The sequence below is a fragment of the Grampus griseus genome (assembly GCF_964374135.1).
Source record: "Grampus griseus genome assembly, chromosome: 2".
NCBI lineage: Eukaryota > Metazoa > Chordata > Mammalia > Artiodactyla > Delphinidae > Grampus > Grampus griseus.
In genome coordinates, this window is record NC_139018.1 from 26,960,172 (window position 1) to 26,982,839 (window position 22,668).

Below are 22,668 nucleotides of genomic sequence, written 5' to 3' on the forward strand. Positions count from 1 at the left end.
CAGCCATTTTTTTCCAGTTTTATTGAGGTATAATTGACAAATAAAATTATACGGTATTTAAAGTGTACAATGTAATGATTTGATACAATTTTAGCCATTCTGCTGGATGTTTAGTGGTATCTCATGATTTTAATGTGCAATTCTCTTATAACAAAGGCTGTAAAGCACATTTTCATTAGTATATTGGTTATTCATATATCTTCCTTTTAAAATGTCCAAGCATTTTACCCATTTGTAACTGGGCTGATTGTCTTATAATTATTTAGTTGTAGGAGTTTGTTATATTTTCTATATACAAGTCCTTTGACAGATATGTTTGATGAATATCTTCACTCAGTCTATGGCTTGTCTAGTAATTTTCTTAATAGTGTCTTTATAACAAAAATATTTAATTTTGAGGAAATCAAACTTACCATTTTTTCATTTTTGCTGATTACTTACTGTGTCATGTCTAAAAACTTTTGCCAAGCCCAAAGTCACAAAGATATTTTCCTTACAAAGTTTTAGACTAATAGCTTTTACGTTTATGTCTATGGATCACCTCTAATTTTTGTGGGAGACAGAGGTTGAAGTTCACTTTTTAAAATATAATATTCAGTTCCAGCCCCATTTATTAAAGTTTCCTTTCCCCATTGGATTACTTTAGGCCTTTTGTTTAAAGTCATGCAGGCCTATTTCTGGGCTCTTTATTCTGTTCCATTGATCAATTTGCAACAGTTTTGATTACTATAGTGTTATAATATTTCTTCTTCTAGGTACTCTAGGTCTTCTTCAAGATTACTTTGGATATTCTAAGCTCTTTGCATTTTCATATACATTGAAAAAAAAAGGTCAATTTCTACAAAAAAATCTACTAGAATATTCTTTAGATCAATTTGGGGAGAATGAATACTTACAATATTAAGTCTTCTAATCCATGAAAATGACATATCTCTGCACTTATTTAGATCTTCTTTAATCTCTTAATTTATTTATTAAATTGCATTGGGTCTTCATTGCTGTGTGCAGGCTTTCTCTAGTTGCAGCGAGTGGGGGCTACTCTTTGCTGCGGTGCACAGGCTTCTCATCGCGGTGGCTTCTCTTGTTGCAGAGCACGGGCTCTAGGTGCACGGGCTTCAGTAGTTGTGGCGTGTGGGCTCCAGAGTGCGGGCTCAGTAACTGTGGCGCACGGACTTAGCTGCTCCGCGGCATGTGGGATCTTCCCGGACCAGGGCTCGAACCTGTGTCCCCTGCATTGGCAGGCGGATTCTTAACCACTCTGCCACCAGGGAAGTCCTCTTTAAGTAATATTTAGGAGCTTTTAATATATAGGTATTGAGCATATTTTGTTAAATTTACCCCTAAGAATTTCATATTTTCAAAAGCTATTATAAATGGAATTTTAAATTTCATTTTCCATTTACTGCTAGTATACTAAAAAAACAACAGATATTAGTATATTGACCTTGTATCCCAAGACCTTGCTAAGTGCACTTGAATGTTCTTGTAGTTATTCTGTGTATGCCTTATAACTTTCTACTAACCTGATCATGTCATCTAAGAGTAAAGATATTTAACCTCTTCCTTTCTAATCTGTATGCCTTTTACTTCTTTTTCTTCCCCTTGCTTTATTGTACTGCTTAGGACCTCTAGTATAAAGGGAATACAAGTGGTGAAAGCAGACATCTTGCCTTATCACTAATCATAGGGTAACCCTCATTATGTCAGTATGACGTTAGAAGTAGGTTTTTCATAGAAGGCCTTTATCAGACTGAAGAATTTCTCTTCTATGCCTGATGTGTAAGAGTTTTTCTCATAAACATGTGGTGAATTTCATCAATTTAACACACATGGGTTTTTCTTTTTTTTTTTCCAGCAATAAAATGATGATCTGGTTTTTTCCCCTTTATTTAACATGGTGAATTATATTGACTAATTTTCAAATGTTAAATCAACCTTGCATTACTGGGGAAAATCTCACTTTAGTCATCTGTATTATCCTTTTCATATACTGATGGATTCTATTTGCTAATATTCTTTTAAGAAATTCTGTATCTATGTTCATGTAGATATTAGCCTATAATTTTTTAAAATGTCTTTGTCAGGTTTTCATGTCATACTTTTCTGGCATCATAAAATGAATTGGGAAGTATCCTTGCCTATGGTTTTGAAAGAGTTTGCGTAAGACTGGTGTATATTCTTCCTCAAATGTTGATACAATTCACCAGTGAAACTACCTGGAGTTTGCTTTGTAGGAAAGTTTTTGATTACAAATTCAATATTCTGATTAAGTATTGCAGCTCTATTTACAATAGCCAGGACATGGAAGCAACCTAAGTGTCCATCATCGGATGAATGGATAAAGAAGATGTGGCACATATATACAATGGAATATAACACAGCCATAAAAAGAAACGAAATTCAGATATTTGTAGTGAGGTGGATGGACCTAGAGTCTGTCATACAGAGTGAAGTAAGTCAGAAAGAGAAAAACAAATACCGTATGCTAACACATATATATGGAATCTAAGAAAAAAAAAAGTCATGAAGAACGTAGGGGTAAGACGGGAATAAAGACACAGACCTACTAGAGAATGGACTTGAGGATATGGGGAGGGGGAAGGGTAAGCTGTGACAAAGTGAGAGAGTGGCATGGACATATATACACTACCAAACATAAAATAGATAGCTAGTGGGAAGCCGCCGCATAGCACAGAGAGATCAGCTAGGTGGTTTGTGACCACCTAGAGAGGTGCGATAGGGAGGGTGGGAGGGAGGGAGACACAAGAGGGAAGAGATATGGGAACATATGTATATGTATAACTGATTCACTTTGTTATAAAGCAGAAACTAACACACCACTGTAAAGCAATTATACTCCAATAAAGATGCTTAAAAAATAAATAAATAAAAATAAAGCTATAAGTCACACCCATCACACACCACCACCAAACAGTACTTTAGCTGCATCCCACACATTTTAATGTTATATTTTTATTATTGTTCAGTTCAAAATGTTTTGAATTTTCCTTATGATTTCTTCCTTGATCCATGTATTATTTAGAAGCGTGTTGTTTAATTCCCAAATATTTGTTATTGACTTCTAATATCATTGTAGTCAAAGGACACACTCTGTATGATTTTAATCGTTTCAAACGTATTAAGACTTGTTTCATGCTCCAGCATAAGGTTTGTTATATGCCACCTTTTATTTGCTTATACCTCTATACCACCAGAAAACCCATAATGATGGCAATATAAATTGTCCTAAAGAAAGGACAAAACCCACTGATCTTTAAATATTCTGGTTGTTTAAGTATTTTTTTCTAATTTCCAAATTGATAGTAGTATACTCTAGGAAGTATATTCCTTGACTAGTAACTGGAGAAAATCTATAAACTAAGCATGACTTTCATTTGGAAACAAGCTACAAAACTTGATTTCTCTCAGTTTTCCCTACACTAAATGGCAATCATATTTTCCTTCTTTAAATAAGGATTAGATTTATGCTTCAAAAGATGTGGAAGAGAAAACCAAGTTTATCTTTTTTTTTTTTTTTGCGGTACGCGGGCCTCTCACTGTTGTGGCCTCTCCTGTTGCGGAGCACAGGCTCCGGACGTGCAGGCTCAGCGGCCATAGCTCACGGGCCTAGCCGCTCCGCTGCATGTGGGATCTTCCCGGACTGGGGCACGAACCCGTGCCCCCTGCATTGGCAGGTGGACCCTCAACCACTGCACCACCAGGGAAGCCCATATCTTAATTTTTATTTTATTTATTTATTTATTTTTTGCGGTACGCGGGCCTCTTACTCTCGTGGCCTCTCCCGTTGCGGAGCACAGGCTACGGACGTGCAGGCTCAGCAGCCATGGCTCACGGGCCTAGCCGCTCCGCGGCACGTGGGATCTTTCCGCACCGGGGCACGAACTCGTGTCCCCTGCATTGGCAGGTGGACTCTCAACCACTGTGCCACCAGGGAAGCCCCCCTTATCTTAATTTTTAAATGTAAAACAAAAAGCTAGCTATAGGAGGTTTCTTTCTTATTGTCATTTTGCTTTGTACAGAGAAATAGCACAAAGGGGATTTACATAATCTCTCAAACCAGAAGATGTGTAATTAGGGTTAAGAGTTTTTGTTCTAGTTGCAGTCTTCAGTTGCGCAAGGCCATCCCAGCGGTTCTTCTAAGACCTTTCTCTCCTCTGCCAAAATTAAGAGCCACAGGTATTTTTCACACTTTTAGTTCCAAGGCAAAGTGGAAGCAACTCTGGTCAGTCCCATAAGGTGCAAAGCTGTATGCCCCAGGTATGTCAAGGCCAAAACATAACCTTTTCTTTGAATTTAGCATGAGACAGGTCTTGAAATCTCATTAATACTTTGGGCTCTCTCACATAGCCAAACAAGAATACTATTATTATCACTGAAATGACATATTGTAGTTATAAAATTATAAATCCCAAACTTAGTTTGTAAAAAGTTGCCACAGAATAGTGCTTCAATAGAAAACATTTTTATGTTACTATTTAAGCTGAGTCGAACTGAAATGGTTATATAAAGTATCATGCTTAGCCTGTGTATGGTCACATATTATGCACATAGAAAGAACTTCTCAACTTTCAAAAATCAGTTACCGTGTTCTTCCTGTCAATAAGCTTCTTCTTGGGTTTCCCCTACAGAATTAGAAAGGACAAGTGGGTTAGAGCACTACACAGATACTCATTCTCTCCTGAGTTCACATACACACACACACTTCTGAGATTTGTACTACAGAAATTCAACATAGAATTATGCCAGGGAAGGCATCTTGGGGTAGAAGCAGACAGATGAACTGAGAACATGCTCAGAAAAGAACAGAGTACCATAACCTTTAGGGAGGATCAATAAAAAACAAAAGGAAGAGGACAAATAAATTCTAAAGGAAATTTCTAACAATTACTTGCATTTGTGTATCTCGCCACAAATCTAATCACACTTATTCTTCACAACAACTGTTGAGCCCCGTTTATAAAAAGGAGCAGGATAAGACCATTTTGTGACATGCCCAATGTCAGAGCTTTAAAGGGTTTAATGTTGAACCTATTAACTTTGATCTCAGACTCCAGTGTTCTTTCTACTTGCACTGAACTGTATTAGGGAAAGAAGCCAATCTCAATTCTCATGGGGTTCAAAAAAGATGCTCATGAGAAATAGATTTTCCATAATTAAAAAAATCTCTTTAAAAAAGAGATGTTCTTCATTGTCTCTAACTAGAGTTGGGGTCTAACCACAGGAAGTAAGTACCATTCAGGTTTAAACTGGCTTTTGTTTTTCATTCAAATTCCTTTCACTTGATCCTCTCTTTTTTTTTTTTTTTTGATCCTCTCTTTTTTTAAAAACATTTCCCCAGTTTTATTTGTACTCATTTGTGAGTGTGTGTACTTAGTTCTGTATAATTTTATCACTGTGTAGGTTCATGTATCCACAGACAAGATACTGAACAATCCTATCACCATAAGGACCCCCTATGTTGCCCTTTTATAACCTAACCTCTGGCTTCCTTTAATCTGTTCTCCATTCTAAAATTTTATCCTTTCAAAATTGTTATATAAATGGAATCATACAACATGTAACCTATGATATTGGTTTATTAAAAAGGAGATGGATGCAATCAATACCAAGATCTTCTATCTATAGAAAAATCAAGTGAAAAATCTGTCTCCACCGAAACATTTTATCTTTTCCTTCCCGTGTCTTCTATCTGTGCCAGTGTCCTAATACTGTCAACTTATTATCAGAAATTATTTTAACTTTTATTGTTTTAACTTTTTTATCAGATAATGGTTTGCACCAGTAATTCGCAATCATGGCTTCACATTATAATCACCTGAGCAGCTTTTAGTAAGTACAAGACTTCAGTCTGGGAAGGGCTAGGGCACAAATATGGTGTTACTAACATGCAGCCAGGGTTAAAATTACTGTCATGCTGTGAGACAGTAGGTATGACACTGTTTGCCAGGGCAGGGTGGGTAAGTGGGGGATGAGTCGGGGAGGGCAGAGAAGGCAGACAAAATGAACCAATTATGAAATGAAATGATTAGAGAATTAGCTTGAAAGTAGTTCTGACAGTAACGCAACAGGATTTGCAAGAGAGAACACATCCGTTCAGGTTGAAGAGAACAGATTTAATGGAGGATGTTAGGGCTTGCAACAAACACAATTTCATTTTTTTAAGGCATGTTTGTGTGTGTGTGCCTACCACGTGGTAGGTTCTTGATACTGACAAAGATGAACATAACAAAGTACCTACTCTTTAAAGCCAACTTGAAACTAGACAGAGTAGTTAGTAAACAGACAATTATAATACAATATGTACAATATGGGAATCTAAATCAGAAGGAGGGATAAGAAGGGCGGGGAGAACTTCCTTCTAGTCTAGGTAAGAAGATGAAGGCCATGGCTAGAATAAGAATTCAGGATAAACTGAAGCCCACTCCAAGGGAATGTATGGGAATTCCAAGGGAATGTGAGGATAAAGAGGCATGGAAGAGCAGTAGATACGGTCTGATTGGCCATGGGTTGGTATTGAAAAGCGGAGATTAGGCTAAAAAGATAGGCAAGAGCAAATCAGGAGGGCCTTTCTTTGCTAAACAGGGAAATTCATGTTTTTTGAATCAAAGTTTTTAGAATGCTTTATAAGCAGGAGTTGTTACTGCAGCCTTAAGAGAGAAGTCAGGGAAGGCACCAATTTGGATGGGAAAAAAGATTAATCCTCTATCTGAAGTTTAGCATCATATACATGTAGGGGACCGTCCACAGTAGTATAAGTGCGATTTTTTTAACATCTTTATTGGCATATAATTGCTTTACAATGGTGTGTTAGTTTCTGCTTTATTACAAAGTGAATCAGTTATACATATACATATGTCCCCTTATCTCTTCCCTCTTGCGTCTCCCTCCCTCCCACCCTCCCTATCCCACCCCTCTAGGTGGTCACAAAGCACTGAGCTGATCTCCCTGTGCTATGCGGCTGCTTCCCACTAGCTATCTATTTTACCTTTGGTAGTGTATATATGTCCATGCCACTCTCTCACTTTGTCCCAGCTTACCCTTCCCCCTCCCCAGGTCCTCAAGTCCATTCTCTACGTCTGTGTCTTTATATAAGTGGGGTTTTGCTACCAAAAGAAATAACACGTTTTTTCATATTACTTTAGAGCTGTTCCAGGGTCACAAAATATTGCCAACACTTATCACACTTTTTAAATTATGGTAGTTATTAGACCCACTGCTATTAACACATCATTGAATGTGTTAATAGAGAAGCACATATGTCATTACATCTCAAATCTTTTTAATTGCTATGCTCCCCCCTAAAAGAACGCTTCCTAATTTTGGTGGTGGTTCCCAGATTGCCTGTTCCACCTTCCTTCTACCTCATGGGAAGATCAACTGCAGAAAGATCTAGCCTCAAGCATAGAGTCCATGTCAGTTCAGAAACAGACTGACACAACCTTTGAGGAAACTCATGCAAACTACCAATCCTAAGCAAACAGTCCATTACTTATAAATATGACTCGACAATCAAAAATCACCAGATATTTCAGGAAATATAATAGCATAAACTAGAAAGAATGAGATGAACAAATAGAAGTAATCCAGAAGAATTAAACATAGTGCAAAAAATAGAAAGGAACTTTAAATAAAGTAATTATGATAGTCAGAGAGATGTAAAAAGATATTTGTAATACTGTGATTTATAGTGAGAAACCTATATTTGGTCTTCATCCCTGTTTCTGGCACAGAGCTCCTAAAACCCTTGAAAAGTGATGAGTGGTAGAGGAGTTTTTTGTCATGCTAATGAGGTGACTTTCAGAAAGCCCTTGGATCAGCTAAGGATGGAGGGCTGGTCACCAGAGGAACCAACCCTGTGATGAGAGGGTTGAAACTTTCAGTCCCATCCCCCTGAGCTCCTGGGAGGGGAGAGGGGCTAGAGATAGAGTTCAATTACCAATGGTTGATGATTTAATCAATCGTGCTCATGTAAGGGGGCCTCCATAAAAACCCAGGAGTATGGGGTTCAGAGAGCTTCCGGGTTGGTAATGTGGGGAGAATGGTGTACCTGGAGAGGGCATGAAGCTCCGTACCCTTTCCCTATACCTTGCCCTGTGCGTCTTTTCCATCCGGTTGTTCATGAGTTATATCCTTTTATAATAAACTGGTGATCTAATGAGTTAAATGTTTTTCTGAGTTCTGTGAGCCGCTCTAGCAAATTAGTAGCACCCAAGGAAGGGGTCGTGGGAAGCTCTGATAGACAGCCAGTAGGTAGAAGTAAAGGTAACAACCTGGGCCTGTGACGAGCATCTGAAGTTATGGGGGTGGAATCTTGTAGGACTGAACGCTTAAACTGTGGAATCTGATGCTAATCTCCAGGTAGACAGTAACAGAATTGAACTGAATTCTCGGACAACAGAAGGGTGCAACTGCTTGGTGCTGTAGGGGAAACACCCTACCTCCTCCACATTGGAATTGGTACCAGAACAAATTTAATATTATATCCATAAACTATGAAAACTAGTCAGAAAGCAAAAATAGTTCTTGGATGTTAAAATCATACTTGCCAAAATAAAAAAAAGTAGATCAAACAATCCTCTTCTGTGCTGGTACTGAGTAACAAAATAGGTAAGGCTGAAGATCAATTGAGAATTTTAGAAGACAAAGTTCAAGAAATCTCCAAGAATTTAAAGCTAAGAGACAATGAGATCAAAAGTATGAGAAAAAGGTAAAGAAATACAGAGGATAGAGCAAAAGATCCAAATTTCATCTAACAGAAGTTCCACAAGGAGAGGAAAGACAGGATAAGGGGAATATTTCCCACAGTTAATAGACTTAAATCTCCAGACTGAAAGGATTCATCCACTGCAAAAGCAAAATAATGAAAAGTAACACGCCAGAACACACCTCGGTATAATGTCTGAAAAGTAAAGATAAAGAAGCCTTGTAAAATCTTCCAGGGAGGAGGTAGGGGGTGGGGCACTGGGACCAGGTTATATATAAAGAATTGAGCTTCTATGTCTTCCAAGTAAATCTCAAGATCTCTTTCGTTAGAAGCTACACAGTGTAATTACTCAATGGTAATAACCACAAATTTACAGAGAGAAACTGGAAATCCCATATAGATCCTGAGAGTGGATAATGAAATTACAAGAAATGGCTGGAATCTGGGTATCTATTTTTAAGAATCCCACAAAAAAAGCACACATACCTTGAAAATAATGCAGATTTCTTTAAATAACTAAGGTTCCTTGTTAGTCAATTACTGAACTGTACTGTAATGCAGTTATGTCTCAGGGGCAACAAAAGTATGTGGGACTAAGCAGTCCCTGACTGCTGTGCTAGTTGAATTCCAATGTCTGCTTTCCATCATTTCTCCCCTATTTTCCCTTGTATTGAGGTTATCAGTTGTCATTTCTTACAACTCTCACTGTATTTATTTTGTGAATTACCACCCCTCCACCTTTTCTAATCTGATCCTTCTAATCTCGTCTAGTCTAGAAAAACAGATAATCATGTCTGTTAAAATTGCGTCTGAAAGTAAAAAGGCACTGAGTAAAGTCCGTCCTTTAAGAAGGACAAGTTTTAGGGTATGTGTTAAGATTGCTTAAAGATCTTTACGGTTTAATTTTGTAGCATCTGGAAATATTACAAAGTGCTGAGAGTTAACGAATTCTGAAAAAATGAGGTTTTATATTGTGTTTTCCGTAAGGCTCTTTCTATCAGATATTACTGAAGACTTTTATAAGGCCTCTTTTCTTCTTTTGCACGTACTTTCTCTTAATTTTGTGACCTAGTCCTACTAAATTTATAAGATTAGCAAATCTCCACCTGTCCTGGAAGAGACGTGTCGCGAGCATATAGTTCATGGAGGTCTTGTGTTCAAGGTAGGACCTGAAAGACAAAGAGAGGAACTGTTTATTTCTTAAAGCTTAGCTGAAGGGGAAAATACAGAAATAAAAACATGAATCAAGCACAAGAGTGACAGGTTATTTATATACTGTTTCTAAAAATATATAGTCTCTAAAGTGACAAAGGAGGAGATAGTTGCTCAAATCATATTATAAAATACTAGAATAGCAGAAAATACAATAAAATGAAAAGAATAAAGAGGACTTAAATTAGAAAATAAAAAGAAAGAAAAGTCAGGAATTCTTGGACTAATAAAAGCTGATATACTAAATTCAGAGAATACAACTGAAAGACAAAAATAAAACCACCACCAAAAATCACGTATAGCTAGAAAAGAGGTCAAATGAAGCTGGGAATGGGAGGTGCATAAAGGGCATGAAAATGTTGACAGATTGTTTCAATCATCTTATTTCTCAAAAGCTTTCAATGGCTCCTTGATGCCAACTGCAGGAGGCATATACTTTCTCTTACAAGGTTTCAAAAGTTGGGTCATCTATACCATCAATTCATTCACCCTTTCTCCACACAGAGACCCAACGTGGGTCCTAAAGTACAGTCAGACAAGTCTCCTTATAACCCTCTCACACCACACCTCCCACTGGTCCTTTTGCCTCTGTCTGGACACCTTCTCCTCACACCCTCTCTACTTATCCATAATCTACCCTTCAAGAAGCAGCTCAAGTCCACTGTGCTGCATGAAACCTTCCCTGATATGACTGCTCCAAGTCTACAGAGGTGCCCTTGTCCCGGCCTCCTACCTCTGCCTTCACTGTATGCCTAAGGGACTTGTCAAACGCTGCATCATAGAGTAAAATTTCTCTTCTCGGAAAGCAGCATGATGCAGCGGGGAAAAGCAGGATCTGGAGTTAAAATACCTGAATCAAGTCCCACTGTGTGATCATGGATAAGTCACATTACTTTACTGAGGCTTATTTTCCTTATCATTACAATAGGAATAACAATGATGTGTATAAAGTACATCATAATTACAAAGAGCTATACAAATATGAGCTATTTTTATTACATGTATAAGTAATTTCTCCATCATCAGTACTGTTAACTCTCAAAGGACCGGGACCTTATCTAATATTTGTTACTCCAAAGCACCAAGCATAGTGCTAGTTACTTGTTGATACTCAATAAATATATATTAATTAAAAAGACATATTTGTTAGCAGATAAATACATCTTTCCCACACTACATGAAAATAACTCAGTTAGTTTAAAAGTCTTGGTGTTCTCTTCCACTTTTCTCAAAGGTCCCGGGAGAGGTGGAGTGATTTACCAGGTTGGTAATTTAGGAAAAATTCAACAAGCTTCTCCCTTCTTTCTCTGGGGAGATAATCTCTCCTTAGGAAGCACATATCCTCTGGTACTCCTACAGGGTCAGGTATTCCTGATGCACAGCTCAGACCAACCTTGCCTAAAAATGGGTATGTAAATCTGTCCAATTCTGAGGGTCAACAGAAAGTGCATTAACTTGCAGATAGATATAATCAAGTCTCCCAACCTAGACTTCATCAATGTGGAGTATGGAAAGTGATATTTTGGCCTGCATCTATCTTAGTCTTTGTCATCTCAACTGGTTCAAAACCAAACCAGGAAAGGAAGGCATCATTACTGGACTCCCTAAGAAACCCCAACATTATCTGTGATTGGTTCCTTAGAAAAAGGTACTCAAATTAGGGTCCTGCCTCTTGAAAACTTAAGAGGATTCCACTTTCATTAATTAAAAGATATGTTGTCTAGTAATTGCAAATATTCAACCTCTTCAAAAACGTATCAAAAGATAAAAGTCTAATTTTGAAAAGCCAAGCAATATCTTTTTGTTGAATTCCTGGGTCTTTATAAGGTGTAACTAAACTACATGGATAGAATATTTTGCAAGATAAAAAGATTTCTCTATGAACAGCTGGGTTTTCAAAACAAAACAGACAAGAACTAGTTCTTTCTTTTATTCCTCTAAGTTTTGGCTCTACTTAGAACCACTAATGTCCCAACCAGAAGCTAGTCACCAGAGGAAGAAAAATGTGTTCCCCATAATGAAGTACAATCTTACTAGTAATCAGAGAAATGCAAATCAAGACCAAAATAAGATATCATATTACACTCAGTATTTTGACAAAAATTAAGAAGTTGACAGTACCACGTGTTAGAGAAGATATTGATCAACGGGATATCCTAGGCACTGCTAACAGGAGTATAAATTTATATAGTCACTTTGGAAAACAATTTAGCATTACTTTTTTTTTTAGCATTATATTTTAAAGTTGAACATTCACATATCTTAGGGCCCTAGATATATTCCAGCCCTAGATATATACCTAGGAGACACATATAAGCATATTCAGAGCACAGCAGTCTTTAACAGCAGAAGACCAGAAAGAAGTCGAATACCATCAACAAGAGAATGGGAAATTTAACAGCAGTATAAACACACAGAAGAATAAAATAAACTGAAAAAGAATGAATTCTAGCTACATGTAACAAAATGAACCTTAGTAATATAATACTGAATGAAAAAGGAAGAATACATACTGTTTTTTAGAAGAAGTTCAAAAGCAATACAAACTTATCAACAGAATTCTGTTTCTACATATGATATGATAACTGCTATAGGACCTGACCTTTCACCATAAACAGCTAGAAAAGTGCACAAAATACATGAAACAACTGTTTCCAGACATGAAACAACTGGCAGTGCAGGACTGTGATAACTGAAAGGGGGAAATAAATAAAGGGAGCCCTCTGATTGCTCCACCTTCCCACCTAGATGCAATTCCAGACAGTGCAGAAAAAGAAGGAATTCAAGTAGAACCCAAGTGTCTCTGTGTTGAGAAGACAGAGATCAAAGTTCTAGGAAGTGCTAAAATTTTCAAAGCTATGTCCTGGAGAGGAAGAAGCTACGCATAAGAGGAAATCAAAAAAGTCATCACAAGGGACCCTTTGAGTCTTTGGGTGAATACAGATCTACTCAGGCATAGGGTGAAAGTCCACAAGGCTGTGCAAGGAGCAACTGTCAGGATAAAGAACATTAAGGAGAAAGTGTAAGCTGAATACTTTCCAGAGTTCACACAGGGCTGCCAATTGATTGAGTTCCCACCAGCCAGAATGGAGAGATCTCATTGAATATGGGGGTCATTTAATAGACACCCCAAAAGAGTCTTCAGTAGTGGAACTATCCTACACCTAAACAAAAAGCTATTCTAAACAAACCATACAAATGCTTTTAAATGAGGCTGAAAAAGATTGAGCTGATCTACAAGTAACTTAAGTGTATGGCCACAAAAAAAACTTTCGATGGGCTTTACAGAAGCAATAAAATCCGAACACAACAATACAACATTTACAATGTCCAATTAAAACATCTAATTAAAAAAAATCACTGTACATGTGAAGAAACAGGAAAAATATAACTCATTAACAAGAGGAAAATCAGTCAATAGAAACAGACTTAGAAACAATAGAGATAATAGAACCAGATTTTAAAACAGCTACTATAAACACAATATATGCACAAGAATCTAAAGGAAATCCTGAAAATAATTGTAAAAAAAGAGAAAAAGAGGATATAAAGAGAAATAGATGGGAGTTGTAAAGATGAAAAGTAAAATATCTGACATGAACATTTAATTGGATAGAATTAATAGATTTAACACTGCAGACAAAAAGATGACTAAACTGACAAACACAGAGAAACAGAAACCCATCCAAAACGAAGAAAGAAAAAGTATAAAAAAATGAACAGAGCCAGACTTATAGTACAACATCAACCAATTTAACATGTAACCAGAGTACCAAAAGGAGAGGAGGGAAATGGAAAAAAAATTTGAAGAAATAATGGCCAAAAGTTTTCCAAATTTGATGAAAACTATAAGCCCACAGACCAAGAAGCTCAACAAATCCCAAGTAGAAGAAACAAGAAGAAAGTGATACCAAGGCATACCTCATAATCACACTATTGAAAATCAGTCATAAAGAAATAATCTTAAAAGCAGGCTGATACATAAAAAGAAACAAAATTGAGTTATTTGTAGTGAGGTGGATGGACCTAGAGTCTGTCATACAGAGTGAAGTAAGTCAGAAAGAGAAAAACAAATACTGTATACTAACTGTATATACTGTATAATACTGTATATATGGAATCTAAAAAAAAAAAAAAAAAAGTCGTTCTGAAGAACCTAGGGGCAGGACAGGAATAAAGATGCAGATGTAGAGAATTCACTTGAGGACACAGGGAGAAGGAAGGATAAGCTGGAAAGAACTGAGAGAGTGGCACTGACATATATATACTACCAAATGTAAAACAGATAGCTAGTGGGAAGCAGCTGCATAGCACAGGGAGATCAGATCAGTGCTTTGTGACCACCTAGAGGGGTGGGATAGGGAGGGTGGGAGGGAGACACAAGAGGGAGGAGATGTGGGGATATATGTATAGCTGATTAACTTTGTTATACAGCAGAAACTAACATAACAATGTAAAGCAACTGTACTCTAATAAAGATGTTAAAAAAATTTTAAAAAGCAGGCAGAGAAAAAGAGACACATTATGCACAGAAGAACACAGAATTACTGCACACTTCTCATGAGAAAAATGCAAGTCAAAATATAACAAAACACTTTTAAAGTGTCGGGAGAAAAGTGCCAACCCAGAACTCTACAACCACTGAAAAAAATCTTTCAAAAATTGAAAGTATTGATATAAGAAAGACTTTTTCAGACAAGCAACAGTTGAGAGAATTGATTGTACTACAATAAATCCTAAAAGAAGTTTTCCAGATGGAAGAAAATGAGGCCAGATAAAAAACTGATCAACATAAAAGAAGGAAGAACAGAGGAAATTGTAGTAAATGTGTAATTATGAGACTTTTCCTCATACTTAAATTTCCCTAAGCTGTTCAACACAAAAATAACCAATGTACTATGGGATTTATAACATATAGAAATAAAATGCAGGACAATAATAGCCCAAAGGACAGGAGGGGGAAATCGAATTATACTGGTTGTAAAATTTCTAAATTATACCTGAAATAGTATAACATTATTTTAAGGTGCACTGTGGTAAGTAAAAGATGCATATTGTCACCCTAGAGCAACCACACTTTAAAAAAAGCAAACCAAAGAGGCAAGAGAAATGAGTTAATCCAAAGCCGGCAGGGGAAAATAAAAAGGGAACAAAGGACACATTAGACAAATGGAAAACAAATAGTAATTTGGCATATCTAAACTCAACCATATCACCATGCTGTACATTAAATCCCCATAATTTATTCATCTTAAAACTGAAAGTTTGTACCCTGTGACCCATAGCTCCCATTTCCCCTGCCCCAGCCCATGGCAACCACCATTCTACTCTTTGTTTCTATGAGTTCTACTTTCTTTCTTTCTTTATTTTTTTTGCGGTATGCGGGCCTCCCACTCTTGTGGCTTCTCCCGTTGCGGAGCACAGGCTCCAGACACGCAGGCTCAGCAGCCATGGCTCACGGGCCCAGCCGCTCCATGGCATGTGGGATCTTCCCGGACCGGGGCACGAACCCGCGTCCCCTGCACCGGCAGGCAGACTCTCAACCACTGCGCCACCAGGGAAGCCCTACTTTCTTTTTTAAAAAAAGATTCCACATATGAGTGAAATCATACAATATTTGTTTTTCTCTGTCTGGTTTATTGCACTTAGCATTATCCCTGCAGGTTCATCCATGTTGCCACAGATGGCAGGACCTCCTTCTTTGACAGAAATCTACTTTAACTATAAAGACACAAGATAGATTAAAAGTAAAACAATGAAAAAAGATACAGCATGCAAACACTAGCCATAAGAAAGCTGGAGTGGATAGGGGTGAGGGGAGAAGGAACTGGATGAAGTCAGTCAAAAGATACAAGCTTCCAGTTATAAATAAGTACCAGGGATGTAATGTACAACATGATAAACAGAAGCAACATTTCTATATGTTATATATGAAAGTTAAGAGTTCTTTAGTTTTTCTTTTAGCTTTTTTCTATTTATTTAACTTTGTATCTCTATGAACTGATGGATGTTCACTAAACTTATTGTGATAATCATTTCATGATGTAAGTCAAATCATTATACTATACACCTTAAACTTAAAAAAAAAAAAACCAAAGGAAGCTAGAGTGGGTATATTATAGCAGATAAATAGACTTCTGGACAAAGAACATTATCCAGGATAAATAGGGACATTTCATAGCAATAAAGAAGTCAATTTATGAAGAAGACATAACAAATCTAATGCAGATGTACCTAATAACAGAGTTCCAAAATCCATAAAAAGCAAAACTGACAGAACCAAAAGGAGAAACTGACAAGGTCACAACTACAATGGGCGATTTCAACACCAGACTCTTGATAATTATAAAATTACTAAAAATAGAGAATATCTGAACAAAACTGTCGAATCCCTTGACCTAATAGACATTTATAGAACACATCAGCCAACAATAGCAGGATATATATATTTCAATGTACATGTTACATTGTACCAGGATAAATCAAACTCTGAACCATAAAACAAGTCTCAGTAAATTTTAAAATATTCAACTTACACGAAGTATGTTCTCAGTACAACAGAAGTAAATTGGAAATCACTGAAAGAAAAACCTCTAGAAAAACTCCCAAATATTTTAAAACTAAATGACACACTTATAAATAACCCACAGGCCAAAGACAGAATAAAAACGAAAATACAACAATCAAAATGTATGGGAAGCTGCAAAAACAGTACTTAGTAGGAAATTTATAGCTCTTAAAACACATATAGAAAAGAAGAAAGGTCTCAAATCAATGACATCAGCTTCTACCTAAAGAAACTAGGGGAAAAATATAGAGCAAATGAAGCCCACAGTAAGTTAAAAAAAGGAAATAATAAATATTAGAGGGGAAGTCAATGTACCAGAAATAGAAAAGAAAACAATGAAACTAAAAACTGGGTGTCTTAGAAGATCAATAAAATTGATAAACCTCTAGCCAGACTGAATAGGATAAAAAGAAGAATCAAATTACCAATATCAGAAATGAGAAAAGTAACATCACTGCAGATTCTATAGATATTAAAAGGATAAGTGAATATTATGAACAATTTTATGCTTATAAATACAACATATATGAAATGGACAGATGCCTTAAAAGACACCAACTACCAAAGCTCATTCAAGTAGAAATAGATAACCTGAACAGTCCTATGTCTGTTAAAAAAATTGAAACTGAACTCCTGGTCCAGACAGCTCCATTAGTGAATTTTATCAAACATTCAAGAAATAAATAATACCAATTCTCCATAAATTCTTCCAGAAAATTGAAGATGTGAGAACACTTTCCAACTCATTCTGTGAGGCCAGAAACCAAAGACTGAAATATCTTATATATCTTATCCTCATACTAAAACCACAGACGTTATAAGAAAACTACAGATCAGTATCTCTTATGAACATAGATGTAAAAATCCAAATACAATTTCAGTAAATCAAATTCAACAATATATAAAAAAGATACCGTATCATGACCAAGTAGAGTTTATTTCAGGAATGAAATGTTGGGTTTAACGTTCAAAAATCAATGTAATTCACTATATTAACAAACCAAAAAAGAAAAACTATATGATTATGTCGAGTGATGCAGAAAAGCAACTGACAAAATCCAACAACAATTTCTGATCAAAACTCTTAGCAAAAGAGAAATAAAAGGGAACTCCCTCAATCTGATAAAGGGCATCTATGAAAAACCTAAAACTAACATCATACTTAATGACAAAAGACTAATTGCTTACCCTAGGCAGGAGCCAGACTGGGATGTCTGCTCTCACTGGTCCTATTCAACACTGTGCCGGAGGTTCTTGCCAGTGTAATCACACAAGAGTAAAGAAATAAAACACATCCAGATTGGAGATGAAGAAGGAAAACTGTCTTTATTCACAGACATTTTCAACTAGGTAGAAGATCCAATGGAATCTCCAAAAACTTTCAATAACTGATAAGTGAGTTTAGCAAGATTATAGGAACATGATCAATATGGAAAAATCATTTGTACTTCTATGTACTAGCAGCAAACAATCAGAAACTGAAATTAACAAAACAAAATCATTTACAGGGACTTCCCTGGTGGCACAGTGGTTAAGACTCCATACTCCCAATGCAGGGGGCCTGGGTTCGATCCCTAGCTGGGGAACTAGATCCCACATGCGTGCCACAACTAAGACCTGGTGCAACCAAATAAATAAATAAATATTTTAAAAAATCATTTACAATAGCATCAAAACATATTAAATACTTAGGAAGAAATCTGACAAAAAAATGTAAAAGACCTGTACATTGAACACTACAAAACACTGCTGAGAGAAATTAAAGATGACCTGAATAAATGGACAGATATACCTTGTTCATGAGTTGGAAGACTCAATATTGTTAAGATGTCAATTCTCTTCAAACTGATCTAGAGAGTCAATACAATCCCAATGAAAATCCCAAGCAGGCTTTTTTGTAGAAACTGACAAACTAATTCTAAAATCCAAATGGAAAGGCAAATGACCTAGAATAGCCAAAACAACCTGGAAAAAGAACAAAGTTAGAACAAGATTTTTTATAAAGCTACAGTAATCAAGACAGTGTGGCACTGTATTGGCACAAAAACAAAAAGATCAATGGGAAAGAATAAAAAATAAAGAAATAGACCCACACAGTTTTCCACAAAAGTGAAAGACAACTCAATGGAGCGAGGGTAGTCTTTTCAAAAAATGATGCTAAAACTACTGGATATCCATCTGGAAAAAAAAAGAACTGTGATCCATATCTTATACCATATACAAAAATTAATTCAAAATGGATCAGACTTAAATGTAAAACTTAAAACTACAACATTTCTATTAAAAAAATAGAAGAAAACTTGGGATAGGCAAAGATTTCTTAGATACTAAAGCACAGTAATTAAAAGAAAAAAAGGACAAATTGGACTTAATCAAAATTAAAAATTTCTCCTCTTCAAAAGACACTGTTTAAAGGATGAAAAGACAAGTAACATACTGGGGGACAAAATCTTTGCAAAGCCCACATCTGATAAAAGAATTATATCCAGAAAATATAAAGAACTCTCACAAACTAATTATAAGAAAACAAATAATCTCATTTAAAAAATGGGCAAAATATTTGCTCACCGAACAGCAAACAAGCACATGAAGACATGCTCAACATCATTAATCATTAGGAAAATGCAAATTAAACCATAATGAGATATCACTACACATCTCCTAGAGGAGCTAAAATTAAACTGACCATACCAACTGTTCGTGAGGATATGGAGGAACTGGAACTCTCATACATTTATGATAGGAATGTAAAATGGTAAACCATATGGCAGTTTCTTAAAAAGTTACACATATACAATGATATGATCCAGTCATTCCACAAGTAAGTATTTTCCCAAGAGAAATGAAAGCACATGTTCTGACAAAAACTTCTATATAGATGTTCATAGAGTCTTTGTTTACAATAACAAAAAACTGGGAACAACCTAAATATTGATCGACAGATGAAAGGATAGACAAATTCTGATATATGCCTATAACAGAATACTACTTGACAATAAAAAGAAATTAAACCATTGATACATACTGTAACATGTACGAATCAAAAAATAATCTTGCCAGGTAAAAAAGAAAAGCAAATAAGAGAACAACCAACAGAATTCTATTTATGAAATTCTAGGAAATGCAAATTCCTCTTTATTGACAGAAAGCAGATCAGTAGCTGCCTGGGGACAGGAATAGGCAGGGAAGGGAAAAGGAGGGGCAGGAGAGAGGAATTACAGAGGAGAACAAAGAAACTTTTGGTAGTGATGCATATGTTCATTGTGTTGATTGTGGTGGTAGTTTCATAGATATATACATATGTAAAAATTTATCAAATTGTACAATTTGAATGCATGCAACTTATTGTATGTCAATTATCACTCAATAAAGCTGTTAAAAATAACATTTACAATATCATCCAAAAGCATGAAATACTAAGTGATAAGTTTAACGTGTTCAAGATCTTTACACTGGAAACTACTATAAAATATTGCTAAGAGAAATCAAAGAAGACCTAAATAAATGGAGAGATATATCATGCTCATGGATTGGAAAATTCAACGTTACTGAAATATCCACTCACCCAAAATTAATCTATATGTTCAATGCAATGCCCATCCAAAGTCAGCAGACTTTTGTGTAGAAATTGACAAAGAAATTTTAAAATTTCTTTGGAAATACAAAGGACACAAAATAGTCAAAATACTTCTGAAAAAGAACAAAGTTGGAAGACTTACAACACTACCTAATTTCAAGACTTAGTATAAAGCTACAGATATTAAGACAAACATGTAGATCAGTGAAACTGAATAAAGTCTAGAAATATACATACATATATATTTCAGTTAACTTTCAATAAAGACGCCAAGTTAAATTCAATAACATAATTTCAAAAAGTGGTGCTGGAGCAAATGGACATCCATATGGAAGGAAATGGAAGTCAACCCTTACCTCACACCATACATAAAAATTAAATCAATACATATCATAGACCTAAATATAAAAGCCAAAATTACAAAACTTCTAGAAGAAAACAAAAGAGAAAAAGCTTTGTGAAGTTGGCATTGGTAAAGATTTCTTTTCTAAGTTTTCTTAGAAAACACGAAATGCATAAACCTTAAAAAAATATTGGCCAATTGGACTTCATTGAAATTTAAAACTTCTGTTCTTTGAAAGCCACTGTTATAAAAAAGAAAAAGCTAGCCACAGACTTTGAGAAAATATTTATAATGTAAATATCTGGGAAAGGACTTGTATCAAGAGCCTTTTATAACACAATAATAAAAAGATAAAAATCTTAAAATTTAAAATGGAAAAAAGAAGATACATAAATGGCCCATAGCACATGAATGCTCAATATCATTATTAATCAGAGAACAGTAAATTAAAACTACAGAGAAACACTACACACACACTAGAATGCCTAAAATTAAAAAGCCTGACAACACCAAGTGTTGGCAAGGATGGAAAGGCAAATGGAACTCTCATTCATCATTGGCAAAATGTAAAATGGTTCTATCTCTTATCCCTTTTCATACGACCCACCTATTCCACCCCTAGGTATTTATCCAAGAAAAATAAAATCATATATCCACACAGAGACTTGTACATAAATGTTCATAATAGCAGCTTTCTTCAGAACAGCCCAAAACTGGACACAATCCAAATATTCCACACAGGTGAATGGATAAACAAATTGTGCTATATTCATACAATGAAATAGTACATAACAATAGTCAGGAATGAACTACTACTGTTTCACACAACAACACGGATAATTCTCAAAAACATTATGCCAAACAAAAGAATCCAGACATCAAAAAATATATAATGTATGATTCTATTATATAAAATTCTAGAAAAACTACAGTGATATAAAGCAAGTCAGTAGATGTTTGAGGCTCACAGTAATGGGGGGACTCACAGTGAAGGGGCATGAGAGGACATCTGGAGGTAATGGAATGTTCTATATCTTAATTGTGGTGATTAAACTGATGTCTGTATTTGTCAAAATTCATCATCAAACTTAAAATGGATGCTGCTGCATGTAAACTTGATCTCAAAGATGATTAAAAGTAAGTAATTTATTGTTTAAGCACACATATAGATGATAAACCAATTTTTTTTTTTTCAAATCAAGGTAATGATAATCACAAAATTTAGGACAGTGTCTAACCCTGGGTTAGGGGGCAGTTAGGAAGAAGGAAGGGAACTAGAAAAAAGGGAGGAATAATGCAGGGTTGGGTAATATTCATACTGTCATAAATAAATAAACAAAAAAATGTAAGAAAGGCACCATGTGGAGAGCAGTGATGATACTGTGTCACAATTAATCCAATTCTCTTGACCTGAAGTACAGATTTAAAAAAAAGGTAGTCACCTCACCCATATATTTCCCATGTCTCTGATGTAGGGAATATGCGAATAAATCCACCTCTCCGATCATTCTCTTCCTTCACCCTCCGTAAAACTTTGATCTACACGGAGGAAGAGAAAATAAAATAAAATGAGTACCTATTTTAAAAACTGTAATCCATGTGGTAATAGGACAGAGGAAGAGAGTTATGAACCGAGAATACAAAAGAAGCATGAAGGAAGAAATTAATTCCATTTAAGATGCTGTTTTTTTGAGAAGCTATTTCTCCCATGTTCAGTATAAGATATGAGTTGGTCATGAATATTACGAATCACTCACTAATTTTCACTGAAGCCTATGTTAACCCGTAAAGGCCCGAAATAGAGTTATCTTTACCTCCTCCATTGACAGACCAAGCACAGAACCACCTAACTTCACCGGCACCTTCTCCCGTGCTGAGCCCACAAGGTTTTTCATTTCCGCGTCACTGGCAGAGAGTGGACGGCAACGCTAAGGAGAAGAAAAAAGAAAAACAAAAATATCTTTTCATCACCTTTCTTCATTTCCCTCTAGTCAGTCCCTCAACACCATTATGTTTCATAACATGTATAAGCTCAAATCCAAAGCCCATTTTCTGTAATTGATCTCTTAGCCTGAAACCCTGGGAAATAGATGAAAGCCAGTAAACTCAAAGAAAAGAAGAGAAAATAGAATAGTAGGAAAACACTATGGGTTAAGAGAGATACAAATTAAAAAAAGAAAGAAAGATGTCCACGTGGCTTTGTAAGCTAGTAACTTATTCCTAATCTTGGTTTTAGAATACAT

General features: G+C 35.8%; 1 protein-coding gene across 5 annotated transcripts in view; it reads right to left on the minus strand.

The window, feature by feature from the left end:
* The window catches only part of TTLL5 (tubulin tyrosine ligase like 5), a gene marked incomplete at its 3' end in the record, with an annotated part of 304,702 nt that overhangs the window by 198,567 nt on the left and 83,467 nt on the right, over positions 1-22,668 (minus strand). For all 5 annotated transcript variants that reach the window (XM_082648276.1, XM_082648272.1, XM_082648275.1 and 2 more), the window contains 4 exons: positions 22,240-22,353; positions 21,873-21,964; positions 9,832-9,894; positions 4,605-4,643 (listed from right to left, as the gene is read on the minus strand). In XM_082648276.1, coding sequence (XP_082504402.1) covers positions 4,605-4,643; positions 9,832-9,894; positions 21,873-21,964; positions 22,240-22,353 — 308 coding nt within the window. The remainder of the gene's footprint in view (positions 1-4,604; positions 4,644-9,831; positions 9,895-21,872; positions 21,965-22,239; positions 22,354-22,668) is intronic.